General features: G+C 38.8%; 2 protein-coding genes across 2 annotated transcripts in view; both read right to left on the reverse strand.

Annotated features, from left to right (window-relative positions):
* Positions 1 to 4,955, reverse strand: part of LOC118800277 — a 42,124-nt gene extending 37,169 nt beyond the window's left edge. The window contains exons 1-2 of the mRNA XM_036560488.1: positions 4,940 to 4,955; positions 891 to 986 (exon numbers count right to left, since the gene is read on the reverse strand). Coding sequence (XP_036416381.1) covers positions 891 to 986; positions 4,940 to 4,955 — 112 coding nt within the window. The remainder of the gene's footprint in view (positions 1 to 890; positions 987 to 4,939) is intronic.
* Positions 4,956 to 5,450: 495 nt separating this feature from the next.
* Positions 5,451 to 20,162, reverse strand: LOC118800278. The gene is made up of 7 exons (XM_036560489.1): positions 20,062 to 20,162; positions 15,111 to 15,455; positions 13,866 to 14,216; positions 10,496 to 10,597; positions 10,296 to 10,391; positions 5,787 to 5,873; positions 5,451 to 5,542 (listed from the first exon to the last, which is right to left on the reverse strand). Exons 1-7 carry the CDS (start codon positions 20,150 to 20,152, stop codon positions 5,451 to 5,453), a joined length of 1,164 nt encoding a protein of 387 aa, XP_036416382.1. The 5' UTR covers positions 20,153 to 20,162.
* Positions 20,163 to 20,512: the final 350 nt, after the last annotated feature.

Genomic DNA, 20,512 nt, shown 5'->3' on the forward strand with positions numbered 1-20,512 from the left:
TTGCACACTTATTTATAGGCACACATTTGATTGTTACACCCATGTACCACACAAGCAATTTGATTATTTCTTTTTCATTTTTCCAACCATAGCATGTTTTTGATATCAATGTTTTGAGTTCAACATTGGCATAACATTTTTATATATTTATAAACTACATTTACATACAGCTGCCCACCAGTTGTCTAACTGCCTTGTGGTAATAAAAATAAATTAAAATTTTCAATATTAATAAAAATAATCTGCAGCTCTCGTCCGTCATAGTGTTTACAAGTAGAGTGGTGGACTAATTCTGGGATATTTTGTGTGGGTGCATATAAAACCTGTTTAGCTCTGATAGATACAGTTTACAGAAGAAACATGTAACTATGCTGAAGATAACAGTAGTAGAAATAACTGCTGTGACAATTTTCAAAGGCTGTAATGACATACTTACCATAATGTTCACAGATGCATGCAAAATCATAATATGTTCAGTCATATGCTAAAGTTTGGGACCCTGGTCAAATTATGTATTTTGTTTGTTTTTATTTATTTGCTGAGTTTGACACATTAGAAAAAAATATCAAATGTGCTAGAATAATTGCACAGGCCATGTTTTATTTTTTTCCCAATATGGCAAATTACGCAGTTAAACAGTAAATGTGTGTTAAAATGTTCAGAAGTGTGTTCTCTGTAGAGGATTTGTTAACTTATTTTAACTTTGACCAGGGCAGCCCAAACTTTTGCATGTGACTGTATATCACAACAAATGTTAAAAGCATGCATGGATGTACAAATAGCAATTTGTAATGTACACAACTTAATGGAGCACATTTTTCATATTACCAGACTCAAGAAAATTGTAAAGCTTTGTTGATATAAGCAACTAAAAAGATTGAAATTCTTACCTATACAACCAAGGAAAACCGAAGACAGCAGAAGCAATCCTGGAACTCCTAATACAAGTATGGCAGTATAAAAAGTTGCGACACGCACAATAGGAACTAGAGCAGAATAAGAACAAACATGATGTTACACATATACATTTATATATATATAAATATATATTTACTTATGACAGTCAGGGTCTTATTTTTATATTATCATGGTGTTACATCTTATGTCTTGCCTCCCCTCAGTCAATCTAGATCTACATAACTATCAATGTTGCAGACAAACAATAAAAACTAAAGCTATTGACATACGGTCTGAAGACACTTAATGAACTAAAAGAGTGACTGCACCGATTGGTTATTGTTTATACATTGAGCTAAAGCTTTAAATAGAATTTGTAATAAAGTGACCAGTTATATTAAATATTCATATAAACCAATCATATAAATATTCAAATAATAAACCATGGATAAGTAAGGAGGAAAGGCTTTATCTGTCAGTGAAAAACAAATAAAAGCTGCTCGAAAGGAGTTGAGCAGGGTTATAAAGCAGGCAAAGAGACAATATAAAGAGAGGCTTGCGTGACCCTACCTAGTAATACACAGGTTTTATAGAACTGTGTTCATCACGGGCTACGAAACCAATTATTTTATGTACCAGGTGTCCAAATATGACCTTTTAAGTTTTTTGCAAGGTTTGAAAACAATTTTTCTGCAGTTCATGAAAATCTTCTCTTTATCTCAGAATAGCCCTTATCATGTTCAGGAAGGACATCCACAGTTTAGGTAACCAAAATCGATAATAGTTCATACACGCACCCTGAAAGTCTGTGCTGACCAGTTATGTTCAGTCTTTCACAAACTGTCCCATTAATGTAAAAAACTTTTTGCATTTCACCTGTCCTCAAGAAACAATATATCATGTGCATATTAAGACCACAAGCCCATAGCATTAACCTCTTACATAATGAAATGTTTTGAAACAGGGTTGTCTTGGGACATATGAGTAGACAGGTTTCATTATTTTAGGATTCCCTCCAGTTTGCTTATAGGAAAAATGTGGGAATAGACTATATACAGACACACACACACACATATGTATATGTGTGTGTACATATGTATATGTTTCATCTAATAGTTAATGACTTTTACACTTTTACACTTCACAATACAACAATTGCCTGGGTCATGGATTAACCTCAAATCTAGACCAGTTCGTTTCTGACACTATTTTAGTGAGTACAGGAGAACAATGTTGTCCCCTTTACTTTTCACATTGTATACAGCTGATTGAAGGTATAGCCAGGATTCAAACTTTTTGCAAATATGTTCAGTTGATTCTGACCTAGTTGCCCTACGAAATCAAAATTATGAATCAGCTTACTTCATTAAGGACATTAATTTCATTTTCAGCTGGTGTGTCTATGCTTAGTGTAGATTACTTTGATAACACTTTTCTAGAACGCTGATAGTTAATTTACGTAACCACACCACAAACACATCATGGCAGATGTTCTATGCTGTCATGAGTTGTCATGACAGGTTTTGTTCAGAAATGTAACAGTGTCACGTTACTATTACCGGTAATTGTTATGACAGATTTCATAGTGTTTGATGTCATGAAAGCTTATGTCACACTGTGTACTCAAGTTAGCTATCATGACATCAAACACTATGACATCTGTCTTGACAATTATTGGTATGGAAACATGACACTGTTATATTACTAGACATAATCTGTTATGACAACTCATGGCAGCAAGTGCTAGCAAATGTTCTTTTTAATATTGTGCTTTGTTAGTGTAGATGTATCTCAGCGAATGCCAGAAATAGGGGTAATAAATTGATTTTAAAATCATCTGATACTGTTCACCTAACTTTAGACTCTTCAGAGGTCATACTGGTCATTTCTTGCTGCAGCAGTCAGATCAACCCCTCAACATATACACAGTGGTGTGAAAAAGTGTTTGCCCCCTTCCTGATTTCTTATTCTTTTGCATGTTTGTCACACTTAAATGTTTCAGATCACCAAACAAATTTAAATATTAGGCAAAGATTACACAAGTAAACACAAAATGCAGTTTATAAATGAAGATCTTTATTATTAAGGGAAAAAGAAATCCAAACCTACAGGGCCCTGTGTGAAAAAGTGATTGCCCCCCGTTAAAACATAAATTAACTGTGGTTTATCACATCTTTGGAAAGCTGAGTTCAATTTCCCTAGCCACACCCAGGCCTGATTACGGCCACACCTGTTCTCAATCAAGAAATCACTTAAATAGGACCTGCCTGACAAAGTGAAGTAGACCAAAAGATCCTCAAAAGCTCCAAAGAAATTCAGGAACAAATGAGAAACAAAGTAATTGAGATCTATCAGTCTGGAAAAGGTTATAAAGCCATTTTTAAAGCTTTGGGTCTCCAGCGAACCACAGTGAGAGCCATTATCCACAAATGGCAAAAACATGGAACAGTGGTGAACCTTCCCAGGAGTGGCCGGCCGACCAAAATTACCCCAAGAGCGCAGTGATGACTCATCCAAGAGGTCACAAAAGACCCCACAACAACATCAAAAGAACTGCAGGCCTCACTTGCCTCAGTTAAGGTCGGTGTTCATGACTCCACCATAAGAAAGAGACTGGGCAAAAATGGCCTGCATGGCAGAGTTCCAAGACGAAAACCACTGCTGAGCAAAAAGAACATAAAGGCTCATCTCAGTTTTGCCAGAAAACATCTTGATGATCCCCAAGACTTTTGGGAGAATACTCTGTGGACTGTAGAAGTAACACAGCATTTCAGAAAAGGAACATCACACCAACAGTAAAATATGGTGGTGGTAGTGTGATAGTCTGGGGCTGTTTCGCTGCTTCAGGACCTGGAAGACCGACTGTGGTAAATGGAACCATGAATTCTGCTGTCTACCAAAAAATCCTGAAGGAGAATGTCCGGACAATGATCCAAAACACACCAGCAAGTCCACCTCTGAATGGCTTAAGAAAAACAAAATTAAGACTTTGGAGTGGCTTAGTCAAAGTCCTGACCTGAATCTGATTGAGATGCTGTGGCATGACCTTAAAAAGTCGGTTCATGCTCAGAAACCCTCCAATGTGGCTGAATTACAACAATTCTGCAAAGATGAGTGGGCCAAAATTCCTCCACAGCGCTGTAAAAGACTCACTGCCTGTGGCCCAACCAGTTGTTAGGTTTAGGGCGCAATCACTTTTTCACACAGGGCCCTGTAGGTTTAGATTTCTTTTTCCCTTAATAATAAAGATCTTCATTTATAAACTGCATTTTGTGTTTAATTGTGTTATCCTTGTCTAATATTTAAATTTGTTTGGTGATCTGAAACATTTAAGTGTGACAAACATGCAAAAGAATAAGAAATCAGGAAGGGGCAAACACTTTTTCACACCATTGTACATATATACATATATGTATAAACATATACAAAACTATAAAATAAAACTATGCATGTTACAAAAATGAAAAATGTGGCACATCTCCAGCTAAAATTATCCACAAAACAGGTTTCATTTACTGGTTTTGAAAGGTTGGAGCTATATGTATTTAAGAAAAAAACATTATGAATTATATTAAACTGTATTTGTAACAAGAATTTGTAATAAGAAAAAAAACAATTTAAATGGGATTTTGCTTAGAACCTACTCACTTTTCTTCTTTTAATCTCTGTTTTTCATTTTAATAACTTGATCTAAAAGTGATAAGTAAACTCTGTTTTTCCTATGTAGCTGCAATCGTGTTGGTTGTTGTGATTAGCTCTCATTGATTCTTGTTAAATCTGGTATTGTCACGCCTCCTTGAACGGCCCAGAGGACTCCAACTCCCATGAATGAACCAATGCACATTCATTTCAGCGTTCATCCTCACAAGAATTCTAAACTGTCACACCTGTTTTTCATTACACCTCATTAGTCAGTTAGTATATAAAGCCCGGGCTTTAGCTTAGAACTTTGTGAAGTATTGCCAACACCTTTCGTTGTGTACTGAGCATTCATTGTTTGTGTAAGTTCTTTTGTGTATGACCTGTTTTCTGTATTTCTGACCTGCCCTTTTTGTCATTGCCCTTTTTGGTTTGTTCGCTGGAGACTGTATGAGATTTTGGTTTTTGAACTTGGACTGGTTTTGGGCTACTCTCTGGATGTCCCGTTTGTTTTGCTATCTTGCTCTCTGGTTCTGACCCTAGCCTGTTCTGACTACACCCTCTGTACCTTCAACAAAACCTCGAGTAAACTTCAGCCTTGTCCTTTTATCTGGAGCGTCTCATCTGTGTTGACATCGTAACAGGTGTTGTCTACATTTAATTTTCAATAAACTGTTAGAAGCTTTCGATTTTTGTTTTTTGCAATGATGCTTAACTCTTTTACCTTTTATTTTGTACAAAATGATTTGTTTTTACTCAGCCCAAGAAACAATTGTGTAAATTAATGCAGAGTATACTGACTTTTTGATAAGATTTTCTGTACGATTTTTATATTATTCTTTTGGTTTCTCTCTAAATCGTGTTCTAATTTTGACTATGTGAAGTATATGAAATTACCTTGCAAGTAGATAAGATTAATGATTGTGTGTATACGTACCTGAATAAGCAATACCAGTTATCACTATATATTCAAGTAGAACTGCTGTTCTTATAAGACACTGTTTCCCTGTAATACAGTAAGTACACACACACACATATGTATCACAAATTGGTGTGGAATATACTGAATTGTCCATTATTTGCACCGTATCAATCCAAAAACAGACAGTGCCTTAATAACACAGTTTTTTATCATGTATATGACTTCTGATTTTTTAAGGTGCATCATAAGAACAATTACACAGAAGTGCATCACATCCTCATATCTTTACACTAATTTACTCACAAACATTTCTAGCAGTAAAACATACCTCTAACAGAATAGGGAGCAAGCCAAAGTAGGTAAAGAATCCTTAGAAGATTAAGTGCACTGCAAGTAGCAGCTTCAGTGGGCAACCCTGGAGCAAATTAATCAGTTTTAATAATATGCTCTTTACAATCCAAGTGAAAATACAAGGTGCTAAACAAGAAATACAGTAAGCTTAAAAGCACTCAGACAGCACTACTTTGGACATCATACATAATCATGGACAGAATTATCTTTATTGTTTTTTTGTGTTCAGCACCATAAGACCATTACTAAATCCATCTGTAATACCAAATCCCCACCTAAGTTAATTACTTTTTCATAACACCCAACTCTGGATTTAATTACTTGGGTAAAACTGAGCAAGAACCCATGATGTGAGGTATGATGTTAATGAGGTTCCCTAGCCACGTTTACATGCAGCCTAATAATCTGTTAATAATCCGACTAATAGCTCAATCAGAATACAATTTCTATCCGATTCAATGAGATGGGCAATCCTGTAAATAATCTGTTAAATAGAAGAATAATATCCATGTAAACGCCTGTATCTGATTACATTCCCTATCGGAGAGTTTAAGTCCATTCTGATCATGTTCGTCACGTCATAGCAAAAGTTTATAACGTTCAACATGGCGCAGCAGAAACTGGTCTGCAGAGGAGACGAAGTTTATGCTCTGATCTTTAAAAGACGGCGGTGGGACGGACGTCCAGCTTAGGTGTCTCAGAACACGACGTCTTCCTCTCACCCTTCTTTAATAAGGACATGTGAGGAACATTTTTCTGCCATAATTTTAAAGCAATTCAAAACACAAGTGTGCCACCTGAAAACTCGTCTCACTCTGAATTGACGTGATGCTCGTTGCCATAGTCATGTCTACACTAAGTGGTTCTCTACACATGCGTGTCATTTTGGATCTGATTACTTGTAGTGTGCATGTAAACTGAAAAGGTTTTCCATCAGGTTGTTGAGTAGAGTGAACAGATAAACACCTCAGTCTTAATCTATAACCAGAATGTAATCAAGCGGATTGGCAAAAATTTTTGCTATTAAAGCCATTTCCAGTCAAGTTTCATGATGTTTAGCAAACTCAAAGTGTTTTGATAAAAGTAATGGCTTTCTTCTCATTAGCTTTCAAGAAGCTTGTCAGTATGGAGGCAGAGAGTCTGGGGCATTTTGCCTCTTAATGTGGCTCACAACCTTTGATATGCAAAGGCCATTTGACTAACAAACAAAATAACCAACCACAGACTTTTATCTTTTTTAGTGTGGCATGTAAAAGGGCAATGTATTGGAAGGTTTACATCTGAATTTCCCATTAATGACTGCCGTGTTTGGCTCAAAATGAAAATTCAAATTCAATACTATGATTTAATTTTTTTATTTACACAATGATTTTGATGCTTTACGAGCAGCTTTATTTAGATTAAAATGTATTTCCAGAACTGCATGGTGATGCTTATTGTGGTTATGCAATAACAATGTCAAAATACAATTTATCTTATATGCATTTGCACACTCTAATAATGCATTTGAAACTGTATTATCAAAGAGAACACCAAGCTAGAAAGACAGCAAAATTCAAATGTATAAGGGAAACAGTACCTCTCCTCTTTGCAAAGACACGTGCTCATCTACTGTGCTCATTCTGTGGCAAAATAACTTTAACAAATACACTCATCATCAAAAAAATAGTTGCACCCAGAAGGAATCGACTGATGGGAATGAAACTTAGTGGGTAGATTTGACATCGTGAGACAAGCGAATGATTCAAGTTTCACGCTCGGCCGCGCATGTGACATAAGCAAGGACGGGCCTTATCGCTGTACCTGACTGACCATATAAGGTCATCCTGTTGCACGTGCTTTCCATTCTGACTTGTTGGTGTTGGTAGCATCCTTTGCTAGCGAAGTATGCCTCGGAGAAGAGTTCAGAAGCAATTTGAGCAGCTGGAAGAGTTCGAGAGGGATTGCATTGTAGGGCTCCAGGAAGCGGGATGGTCTTATCGACGTACTGCGTGCCATACTAGTCGTGCGGATATTACCATAGCAAGCTGTGGGTGGCAGTGGATAGAAGAAGGCACGCACCAGCAACTGCATCTGGGAGACCTACACGAACCACAGAGCGGGAGAACCAACCGTCAAGCGTGGAGTGTCCCAACAGCCACGATTCAGCAAGCACTGATGCCCTCCATGAGTCATTCTGTTAGTGCCAGCACGACGCAGGACTACATGCACGCAGACTGTTACGATGACTGCCCTTGACTCCATGTCAATGTCGCCAAAGACTGCAATGGTGTCTGGCCAGACTGTCGTGGAGTGACTCAGAATGAACGAGCCATCTTCAGTGACGAGTCCCGCTTTTGTCTTGGTGGAGACGACCAACAAATTTGTGTGCGGAGGCCCTGTGGTCAGCACCAAGACGAACTGTTTTCACAAGTCACACGTCCAGAAGGCCTGGTGTCATGGTGTGGGGTGCAATTTCATACGATGCCAGATCACCTTTTGTCTTCATTACAGGCGCTTTGACAGCCCAACGTTACGTTAACGAGGTCCTGTAACAAGCTTCCCTACCTTTTCTGAACACACGCTCCGGTGTGCTATTCCAACAGGACAACGCTCGTCCGCATACTATTGAGAAACACTACTTCTGTATGTGTAGCTGAATAAATATTTCCATATCAGTCTAAATTTTAATTATTTATTGTTCTTGGTAACCTTTATCTTCTATCTGAATAGCACTGCAATCCAACAACTCCTTCTGGGTGCAACTGTTTTTTTGACGATGAGTATACATTGACCTGACTGTATTTTACTTTTCATAGAGTTCCTAACCATTCCATTACGGTGGGGCCAACAGCACACTCAGCGGCTTTATCTCAAAACATAGCGGCCAAAGAGTTTTGTAGCTATTCTTATGTTAGCAGATGAGGAGAAGTAGAGCAATATAACCACTTGCGATGTTTACTGTGGCTTTATACATCATCCAATGAGAAAGTGTTTAATCAAAGGTTTTCTGGTTTATCAGTTGGGAGGGCTTTCTATTCGCCAGTTCTTTTTCAAATTTTCCATTCCATCTTAAATAGTGCAGCAGTTACATTCTGATGCTTAAATGCGCCAAAAAGTAACTGCTGCACCGGTTAAGGTAGAATGGAAAATTCAAATTGCTGCTCTATACTGATGCGTTACGTAAATCCAGAGAAAACACCTGATTCATGTGTCTTTGGGAAAATGCTGCAGATCTTAGTTCTGCCAAAAATACTAAAAAATACTTACTAAATAAAATACTTACTAAAATTTCTATACATAAGAGCTGAATAAAAGACTGCAAACTGCTGCTGAAGAGGGTTTTTTTTTAAAAAAAATCTCTACTGGCAGCAAAACCCCCTCCTTGCTTTTCAAAATGAGAAACAACTTTAAATCTACACGATTCATGTGACCTATTTATCATTCAAAATGGCGAATTTAGGCGAAAGGTGACAAGTTTGTGTGTGGTTTACTGTAATCCTGAAGGTAATCGCCCTTGTTTTTTTTTTAATAATGTGCCTGTAATCTGATTACTGTCTTTTTTACTATAACGGATTACAGTTACATTTTTTGTAACCTAATTACCTAACGTTGTTACATGTATTGCGTTACTACCCAACCCTGTTCTTGTGAAACTAAAAGGAGGAAGCTGTGTGAAACTGTGTAGGACAGACATACTAAGCTACTGGTTCACAGGTATATATGTGACACACTGAGCATTTCCAGTGATCACGTGATCAGATTTTGTGGCAGGAGGAAGTGTACCACCCACAATTACAATTTCAGTCTCTCACTGTGTTTGTTGTTAGACAAAAATTGCTATGCGAGTCCTTATTCATATAAATGTGAGGGCTGTTGCAATGGTTCACATCGCATGGATTGCTAACACAACTTGTAAAACAAATGGGAGCAGAGCTGAAACAATAAACTACCCAGTTCTCTGCTACGATGACACAGCTGATTAAGGCTGTCAAAGATGCATTGAGAGATGCATATTTGGTCATATGTGTCCCTGACCACCTCCGAAGGTGGTTTGAGTGATTGCATCACAACATGTCTCCAAGACGCATAGGACCCCGTTCATAGTTAGTGCTGTCCACTTATGATCGGACCACTCAGCATGCACGTTAATGCCAGGTGTAAACAGGGCCTTTTATGCAGCTTCAGACCTGTAGGAAACTAAATTGCACTTGCGTTGCACAATGTAAAGTGTCCTTCAACTCATTTGAAACTCAGCCAGAACATCTGCAAGCATCTCAACTTCATGAAACAAGTTTCATGAAACAGCCAATCAAAATGCCAATAACGCATCACATGATCACGTTGAATGACATAATTTCAAAGGACTGATTTTTAACGGACAAGAAAAAAAATAAAAGATAATTTCTTTTGGACAGGTGAATAGGAGGTCCTCCTGATTGACTTTATATAAGGCTTGTTACTAAAGTTACTAAAATAATTATGAAATATTAAGTGAAATACTTACCCTCAATCACACCCCAAAGGATGAAGGCAAGGAACATAATAATATTTGGACAAAAAACAAGTGTGTACTGTATAGCTAACGCTGTTCTGCTGTTGTCTAAAGAGGAAATAAAGAACATATGCATTTGAGGTCTTTATTACCGCTTAACAAAGCAATCTTAACAAAAATTTGGAACTTCAAATAAAATAAACCTCACTTACCTTTTGATTTTATAGCAGTAAATGCTTTGTAGCCTAGTAAAACTGGAAATACAAATCCCAGTACACAGAGAAACAATATCCCTATGTGCATATTGGAAAGCCCTGTGGAGAACAATTGAAAGTTTTTAAAAATATAATTTAATTATGTCATTCATATATCATTCTAGTTGCTGTTTGCATGCCTAGTTGTATAATCTTTAATGCATGCATCGTGATACACTTTTTAGGGTGAAACAAAACTGATGAAAATAAAAATTTCAGAATTTGCACTTACACATTATTTTGGCCTAAATATACACTACATAGCCAAAAGTATGGGGACAGATCTTTTAATACATATGTTAATTGAGAGCTTCATGGATTGGGTTTCCATGGCCAAGTGGCCCCACACAAGCTTAAGATCGCAATGCCAAGCGTCAGCTGGAGTGCTGTAATGCATGCATCCACTGGTCAGTGAAAACGTTCTCTGGAGTGATGAATCACACTTCGCTATCTGGCAGTCTTGTGTTTAGTGTGGAAGAACTTGATTGGCTTGATCCATCCAACATCATGACCTGACCTCTTTAATGCTCTTGTGGCTGAATAGGAGTGAATACCTGTAGACATGTTTCAAAATGTAATGTATAGCCCCTCAGAAGTATAGAGGTAGTTACTACAGCAAATGGGGAACAAACTCTATTTTAACACCCATTTTAGAATGAGATGTTCAATACGCACACACCAATGTGATATTTGGGTATTCACATACTTTTTGCTATAAATTGTGTGCCAGGCGCCCGCCCTCAGGCTCCGATGATGGAGCCAAGAACTGGTGCAAAAGCGCAGCCTGAACCCCAAGCGCAGATGACAGTCCACGATCACAGCGGGGGAGGACGTTAACCATGAGGGCTTGGTGGAGTCCCGAGCCCTGACTCCTGGGCACCGCCTCCAGTCCTGCCTCTCCCCTCCCTGCTCCCAAGGACGTCAGTGCAGCCCCACCTACTGCTTCATTCCTAGTCATAATATGGCGCTGTTCACACAAACTTAACGGAAATCTTTTTACTCACATGTTGTCTCTGTAATTAACATTTACCCTCTGGAACTTTTACTCAATTTTGACAATCTAGAGTTTATGGAGCTTTGTAGTTAACAGACTACATCGATAACATTTTTAAGTTTGAATCTTTGTTGAAAGAGTCACTGTAAAATGACTATTTTCAAGTCTTTTAAATGTCTGTTTAAGCTATTGCTTTCATAAAATGTTAACATTGTAAGGGGTGTTTGTGGAAATTAGCATTATCATGTTAGCAATCAGATAAGTGGTCTTTGATCATGCTAAAAAAGTAAAAAAATTAATTCAAGAATTCAAAAAATTCTTATCCATTTTCGGAGTGTAGTCATTACTCTTGAAATTGTACACATTCCTTAGTGTATTTATATAGACTATATATATTTGGTATATTCCAAAGCATAATACTTTGTATTTTGCAGTTTATAAGTATTCAGACAGGATGTATGTGCTAGTAAACAGAAGTTAAAATATGAACCAAAAAACAACTTGTGAGTAAAAAGATTTCCATTAAGTATGTGTGAACAGTGCCATATTAAGACTACGAATGAAGCAGTTTACTGGGAGTAAACCATGTGGGCAAAATATAGTCTGAACAGCAATAATTTACCACCATGGTCACCACACTGGTCTTATCGTAATGCTAAACCCTTCTGGACAAATAATGACTTAGGACTGCTGCATTCTTCTACAACCTCATTTCCAAAAAAGTTGGGACGCTGTGAAGTTCAATGATGTGCAAATCATTTAAACCCTATATTTCATTGAAAATGCTTCAAAGACAACATATTAAATGTTCAAACTGAGAAATTTTATTGTTTTTTGGAAAATATATGCCCATTTTTAATTTGATGCCAGCAGCACGTTCCAAAAAAGTTGGGACGGGGGCAACAAAAGGCTGGTAAAGTCATGTAATGCTTAAAAAACACCTGGTGGTTAATTGGCAACAGGTCAATAACATGATTGGGTATAAAATGAGCATCCCAGAGAGGCTGAGTCTTTCAGAAGTAAAGATGAGGAGGGTTCATCACTCTGTGAAAGACTGCATGATCAAATAGTGCAACAATTCAAGAATAACGTTTCTCAACATAAAACAGCAAAGAACTTTTGCTTTTCATCATCTACGGTACATAATAACATTAAAAGATTCAGAGATTCAGAGAAATCACTGTGTGCAAGGGACAAGGCCAAAAACAAGTATTTGCTGGCCGTGATCTTTGGGCCCTCAGGCAGCACTGCATTAAAAACAGACATGATTCTGTAGTGGAAATCACTGCATGGGCTCAGAAACACTTCTGAAAACCACTGTCTGTGAAAACAGTTCATCACTGCATCCACAAATGCAAGTTAAAACTCTTAAACGCAAAGAAGAAACCATATATAAACAGGATCCAGAAACGCCGCCGCCTTCTCTGGTCCTGAGCTCATTTAAAATGGACTGAGGGGAAGTGGAAAAGTGTCTTGTGGTCCGACAAATCAAAATTTGAAATCTTTTTCATCATGGACACTGTGTCCTCTGGGCTAAAGACCACTCAGCTTGTTATCATTGCACAGTTCAAAGCCAGTATTCATGATGGTATAGGAGTGCATTAGTGCACATGGCATTGGTGACCTGCACATCTGTGAAGGCACCATTAATGCTGAATGATATATACAGGTTTTGGCAACATATGCTGCCATCCAGATGATGTCTTTTTCAGAGAAGGCATTGCTTATTTCAGCAAGACGATGCCAAACCACATTCTGCATGTATTACAGCAGCATTGCTCCATATTAAAAGAGTCTGGGCACTAAACTGGCCTGTCTGCAGTCCAGACCTGTCACCATTGAAAACATTTGCCGCATTATAAAATTAAAAATACAACAAAGGAGACCCTGAACTGTTGAGCGGCTGAAATCCTATGTTAAGCAAAAATGGGAAAACATTTTACTTTCAAAACTACAGCAATTGGTCTCCTCAGTTCCCAAATGCTTAGAGAGTGTTGTTAAAGAAGAGGTGATGAAACACAGCGGTAAACCTGCCCCCGTCCCAACTTTTTTGGAACGTGCTGTTGACAACAAATTCAAAATGGGCAAATATTTTTCAAAAAAACAATAAAATTTCTCAGTTTCAACATTTGATTTGTTGTCTTTGTACTATTTTCAATGAAATATGGGGTTTAAATGATTTGCACATCATTGAACTTTGTTTTTATTTACATTTTGCACAGCATCCCAACTTTTTTAGAAATGGGGTTGTAATATAGATTTCTCTCCCCAGCAAATAATTATGTAAGCTACAGCACTACATGCTTTGCATAATATATAAAAATGTTGACTTACCCAGCTGCAGCACTTCCACAGCTGTGTTAGCTGAAAACTCCCCAGCAAATACTTCACATATGTAATGGCCTTTGTCCTCAGTTCGGAGATCCTTTAATCTAAGTGAAAAATTTCCTTTCTGGATTTCTTCAGGGCTGAAGAACTCAATTCTGTCTCTGTATCTCTCTGAGGTTGATTCTGTCTGGACCTCACCGTTTAGGAAGATCACCAATAAAATGTCTTGATCCACTTTTTTCCATGAGACCTCTTCAAGCTCTTTAGGTGGGATATGGGAGTCTACAGAGCAATTCATAGTGATGTCCTCACCCACAGATGCAGATACGACATGACCTCCAGTCACAATTAAACGCTCTGAAAGAAGAATCAAATGCAGAATTATCCCCTCCACAAATGTAGGTTGGGGTTCATGGCTTGGAAATGTTGAGATTATTATTGCATAATTACTACATAATTTTCTCTCATATTTGTACATCTTTAGAAGTATTGTTAGTTTAGTTACATTTGAATGTAGCCAAAACACAGCAGAATTATAAGTGTATTTGATATTTCATTTTTTTAAAAATCATGCATAAGCCTGTGTAAGGTCCACTTCGTGCAACGATGCAGAATTTTTCAAGAGAGAATTAAGAAGCATCTAAAAATCTTTCTCCGCCCATCCATACATAAAACTTTATTAAAACTTTAAGACCTTTGGTCAAAATTCTCTCAGTGTGTTTCATTCTAACACCAGTACTGTTAGAGTTAGCAATTGTAGTTTTGAATTTGAATTCATATAGTCATGTATTTCAAATGTTTATAAACATAATTCATTTTGACTCAGCAGGTTTTCAGTGATTTTCTATGTACAGAGAAATGTGCCAGACTTCTTGTCTATGATAATGTGCAATACAATACAAATGAGACAGATAAAGGTTAGGCTGAAAAAGGCTGTAACATTTCTTTAATATATCTCAACTCTGAATGGTTTGGCAATGGATTCGGCTAATGAACTGAGCTTAACCATTAAGGACAGGGGTGCATGACTCCGGTACTGGAGGGCCGGTGTCCAGCACAGTTTGGTAGTTCCTCAACTCAAACACACCCACTACACCTGGCGATTAACAGAGGACCCGCATCAGGTGTGTTTGAGTAGGCAAATCATCAAACTGTATTGAACACCAGCCCTGGTTGTGCATCCCTTTACAGTCAAAAATACCTTTCTGCAGACCATTATTTAATCTATGTTGCAAAATTAGAATCACTCACCAATCTCCTTTATTTCAACCAATGTGTGACCAGTATCCTGTTGTCTGTAAATGGTACACTTGTAAACTCCTGCATCTTTATTGACCAGATTTGTAAGGAGGAGAGAGAAGTTTCCACGCTTGACCTCCTCGGTAAAGAAACTGGCTCTTCCACTGTAAGCCTGGTCCTGAGCCTCTGGTTGACTTTCTCCATCTTGAAACAAATGCACTAAAGTTTCAGAGTCTGTTCTCTTCCACTCCACTTCCAGCTCTTCCAGTGGTATGGGGGCTTCAACATAACAGGGCAGCATCACTGAGCCCCCCAGCTCCATAATCAGAAGATCAGAAGGGCCGAGAACATGGAGCCCTGAAAGAAAAGCAAACACAGTGAGATGAGTAATATTTCACAATATACACTGCCAGAGAAAAGAGCACTGTCCAGGTAAATTTTAGTACCTCAAAGTGCAAACAATGTGAATGTACTCTCAGAGGTATTATATGATCCTTAAGGTCCAACTGTTTAAATGTACATTCACATTCCCAGTGGAGAGGAACTCAACATTTTAAATAGAAGAATAATACAAAATGCCAGGAGTCGGTATGGGATGTATGGAGTCAATGCAACTTAAAAAATACATAACTGCAACAGCATATGGTACAACAGGTACAGTTTTTTCTCAGAGAGTGTATCTGAATGATCATGACTTCCGCTGTATTACATGGTGTGAGCAGTCACCAATTTGGGTGTTGTCCGTTTAGGCAAAGTAGGCCTACAATGTGTTTTCAAGCAAAATCTGCAAACCACTTCCCTCTCTTTACTTTCTTTTTCTTCAAAAAACACACTTTGGGAATATAAAACACACCCTTGGAATTTTTTTTTAATGCAAAATCTGCATTAACCGCTTCTCTTTCTTTACCTATGTTTTCTTCAAATAGACATAAACATGTATAAAACACATCCTTTGCCTTTTAATGAAAAATCTGCAGTAACCATGCCTCTTTCTTTACTTTCATTTTCTTCAAGGGGATAAAAAAGCACTTTTCGATCATGAAACACACCCTACTCCTCTAGCTTTAATATGCATGTCTATTAGCTACTAAGTCAAAATGTACTTAATGTGACACATTGATGAGTGTTTATATTTTACTTGTAGGTTGTAATGGCTGACAATGTGCGTTTCGCAATTAAAACCGGTTTTATAGACCATTTTATAGACAAATACTGTATTACTGTGTCTCAGAGAGAGCATTTAAGGTCATGTTTTGAAGAGAGCAGAAGGCGGAGACGCACCGTGTGCTTCGTTATTTTAGCTGAATTTGACTGAATTCTACATTAGGCTCAAACACCAAAACAGCTTTACAATAAATATGAGCGCAAACCAACAGTGTTTAAATCTCTGCTTACCGGCACAGATGAACAGAACTCCTGATAGAAAAAAAAAAATATTTAATCCCATCTTCACATCTGAGAGGATTACGGTTCTGCATGAAAACATTTCACTTTCACTTCTCAGACAGCACTAAAGCAGTAGAAACAGTTTTAATGGCGCAGGAATCACTCTGTTCTACTGATTTTAGAGTGATAAACACTGAACTGCATTTCTACAGCTGTACTGATCTAAAACTGCATCTTTAGATGTATTCATTTAGTTTTCTGTGCTGCAATAGAAGCTCTATTGCTTGTATCGAGTTCCTTGAAGCTGCATTATCATTGTTCTGGTTCATTGTTCTGCTCCATCAGTTAAATTTGGGGGAGGTGCATAAAGTTGCCACGCATTTCAGCTGTTTGCGAGATGAGCTGGTTGTGCCAGGCAAAGCTGCCAGGTAGTTGTATGTTCTGTCAGTGATGGCCATACTGGCTATTTTCAGTGAGTCAGATCGGTTGGCTCAGCTCACATATAAGAGTCGACTCTCTCGGTTTTAAGGTGTCAATTAGCCTTGGGGGCTTTTTTTTATATTGATTTGCCTTTATATATCCATGTACAATCTTTCTGATCTATCATTCTGGGCTCCTCCTTACCATTTAGGAAAATGAACAGCAGCTGTGTTCTTGTAATATATTGTAGCATTTTCAAGGGATTTCAATGAAACATCGATGGCGGTGTCCATGAACAGCATTTATCAGGCCTTCTTGCAGAGCTGTGGAGTCAAGTGTGTCACCATTGCCGGTGTGGGCAGAGGTGATGACAGAAACATATCCAAGGGTTGACCACAGCCAGACATCCCAGTGGCGCAACGCTGTTGGTGCTGGATGTGGAGCCAGCTGGGACATCTGACTAGGGCTTGTCTGCTGGCCATGCCCGCAGCCATACCACAAGTGGCACGGGACTGCCACTGGTGCAGGACATGCCACCAGACGAGACATCTGGCTAGGATTTGTCCATTGGGGGTGAAGTCAGCGGGCAAGAATGAAAAGAACAGGGCAGGCAGCAACCAAACAGTGGGCATGGTGAGGGGAATGTCCATAGCAGACTTCTGCCACATTTCCATTGACATCAGGTCAACAGGCACAGCGGCCCAGCCAGAAGTGGTACCTGCCGGTTCCGAGCTGGAAGGCACAGCATTTCATCTCTGCACTGTGACCAGTGTGCTGGCGCCAATCTTGGGGAGGGGATGGCTGATGCTGACAGTCAGAGGCAGGAAGATGCGCCATTTAGTCTGGATAGTAGAAGTCCAAGATGTGCATTCTAGGCCTAGACTTTTTGAGAAGCAACAGGTGCCAAATGGACCTAGACAGTCACAATGAAGCCACCTTGGCCCAGTGCATCGTGCAACGTGCAGCATCAGAGCTGTGAGCTGTGTAGTTCCGCCACACCCAAAAGGAGGACACAGAGCTGTTTGTGCGTTGCTGACCAGTATGCGGTAATTAAAAAAGGCAGCCGCAGCCGTTGCATGCAGAGCTGTTTGTGCATTGCTAACCAGTATGCAGTTAATAAAAAAGACCGCCATAACAGTCACATGCCCTGCTTTGGTCTGTCCACTCAGGTGCACAGATGGAGTGGATGCCACGGAGTTGGTGTTTATCTGCCTGCCATCACCAGTCAGTATGGATGGTTCCCCAGCCAAGGGGGTCCCCCTCCCCAGCGAGCCCTAGGGGAAGGAGGCAGCCCCCAGTTTAGTTCAAAGACTTGGTCAGGGGGGTAGTGTAGCGAGAAATGTGTTTTACATGTTTATTGTGGGTATTGTTCTCCTGCAGTTATTCTCTGGGTTTATTCTGACAAAGACTTAATGTGAAGGTAGGGCTGACCACAAAGCTGTGTTTAGGAAGTACTGGGTGTGTTGGAGCTGAGCGCTGATAGAGTGCAGACATGAGCTGAGTGTAGAGCTTAGGCTTACAGTGAACTGTTAGCAAAACTCTCTTTGTGTATAGTGTGGCTGTGGCCAACCACAGCTGGTTAGTAAAGCACAATGACTTGTGCAAATTTGAAACAAGTTATTTCAAAGCAATTTTCTTTTTCAATATGGCTGAGGTGTCTAAAAAATGAATGCTAGTTTATAAATCACACTTACATCAGCTAGAAGCTGCCATTTTGGTCTCTGTTTGTTTTATGATTCCATTTGTGTTTTCGGTTTAGGAATTGGGTAATATTTTATTCTCCAGACTCTTGGGATGTCTGGTATCTAAAATTGCTACGTTCCACAAAGCTACAGCACAGTGTGAAAGCTCTGAGTGTGTGCCAGTGCACGCCTAGTGAGGTTAGGTGTGGTCTGAGTATTCTTCAGAGAGCTTGGTAAAATGATACTCCGCTATGAAGTTCCTCATAGGTGACACTAATTTGGTAGATTTTGCCAGCTCTGCCTATTTGTCATGGTATGTGCACTGTGACGCCACTTCTTCCTTGTAATTGTTGATAAAGGCACGATTTGATCTGGCCAGGTTACAAGGCAGGTTTTTTGCCATAAACAAGTCTCTTCCCTGTCTTTACTTTTGTTTTCTTCAAATGGACAAAAAACACACTCTGTTTAAGAAACACACTTCAGGTAGAAATAAGCAGAAAAATAAAAGATTTATAAGTAAAAAAGTAATATAAAATACAAAGAGTCAATACGGGATGTATGGAGTCAATGCAACTTAAAAATATAGGTGCAACAGAATTTGGTACAGTTTATTCCCTCACTAAAGATAATGAAGTCATACCACCCCAGTGACAGCATTTGCACCCTGACAGGTAAAGTTTTTCTCAGAGAGTGTATGTAAATGATCATGACTTCTGCTGTATTACATAGTGTGGGCAGTTGCCAATTTGGGTGTTGTCCGTTAAGGCAAAGTAGGCCTACAATGTGTTTTCAAGCAAAATCTGCAAACCACTTCCTGCTCTTTACTTTGTTTTTTCTTCAAAAAACACACGTTGAGAGTATGAAACACACCCTTGGAAAAAAAAATTTATGCAAAATCTGCATTAACCACTTCTCTTTCTTTACCTATGTTTTCTGCAAATAGACATAAACATGCATAAAACACATCCTTTTCTTTTTAATGAAAAATCTGCATTAACTACTTTACTTTCTTTACTTTCATTGTCTTTAAAATTATAAAAAAAAGCACTGGGATTATAAAACACACCCTGGTCCTCCAGCCTTAATATGCATGTCTTTGAGCTGCTGAGTCCAAATGTACTGAACGTGACACGTTAATGACTGCTTACACTTTCAGGTTATAACGGCTGAAAATACGCGTTTCGCAATTAAAACCCGTTTTTTTCTCCGAGCGTTTCTCTTCGTCTCGAATGGCATTTTATGCGCAATAACTGTATAACTGTGTCTCAGAGAGCGCATTAAATAGCATTTAATATAATGTTACTGTAGTACTGTGTCTCAGAAAGGGCATTTAAGGTCATGTCTTGAGGAGAGCAGAAGGCGGTGACGCATCGTCTGCTTTCTTAGATTAGCCTGAATTCTACATTAGACTGTTCACAGAAGCAGCTCAACAGTAAATATAAGCGAAAATGAAGAGTGTTTAAATCACTACTCACCGTCACAGATGAACAGAACTCCTAACAGAAAAAGACAAATTATTAATCCCATCTTCACATCTGAGAGGAACACGGCTCTGTGTGAACCCATTTCACTTTCACTTCTGGCGGTGGGCGGGACAAAGAAGGCGGCTGTCAATCTTGGCGACTCGAACCAATCACATAACAGCTACCAAACTCTAACGAGCCAATCACCAACAGGAATACGGCACTAAAGTAGTAGAAACAGGTCTAACAGCGCAGGAATCGCTCAGTTTTACTGATTTTAGGGTGATAAACACTGAACTGCGTTTCTACAGCTGTACTGAATTAAACTGCAGTGCTGCGCATATTTAGATGTATTAATTTAGTTTTATGTGCTGCAATAGAATCTCTGTTGCTTGTATCGAGTTCCTTGAAGCTGCATTATTATTGTTCTGGTTCCGGCATCAGTTAAATCTGGGGGAGGTGC

Source organism: Colossoma macropomum, unplaced genomic scaffold (genome assembly GCF_904425465.1).
Source record: "Colossoma macropomum unplaced genomic scaffold, Colossoma_macropomum, whole genome shotgun sequence".
Lineage (NCBI taxonomy): Eukaryota > Metazoa > Chordata > Actinopteri > Characiformes > Serrasalmidae > Colossoma > Colossoma macropomum.

Excerpts from the sequence above, each read along its gene's own strand:
- LOC118800278 (XM_036560489.1), bottom strand. The coding sequence starts at position 20,152 with ATGGGTTCACACAGAGCCGTGTTCCTCTCAGATGTGAAGATGGGATTA. Across the intron at positions 5,874-10,295 it reads CCTTTGGGGTGTGATTGAGG|GGTTGCCCACTGAAGCTGCT; the intron begins GTAAGTATTTCA and ends AATTTGCTCCAG. Across the intron at positions 5,543-5,786 it reads TGCTCCCTATTCTGTTAGAG|GGAAACAGTGTCTTATAAGA; the intron begins GTATGTTTTACT and ends ACTGTATTACAG.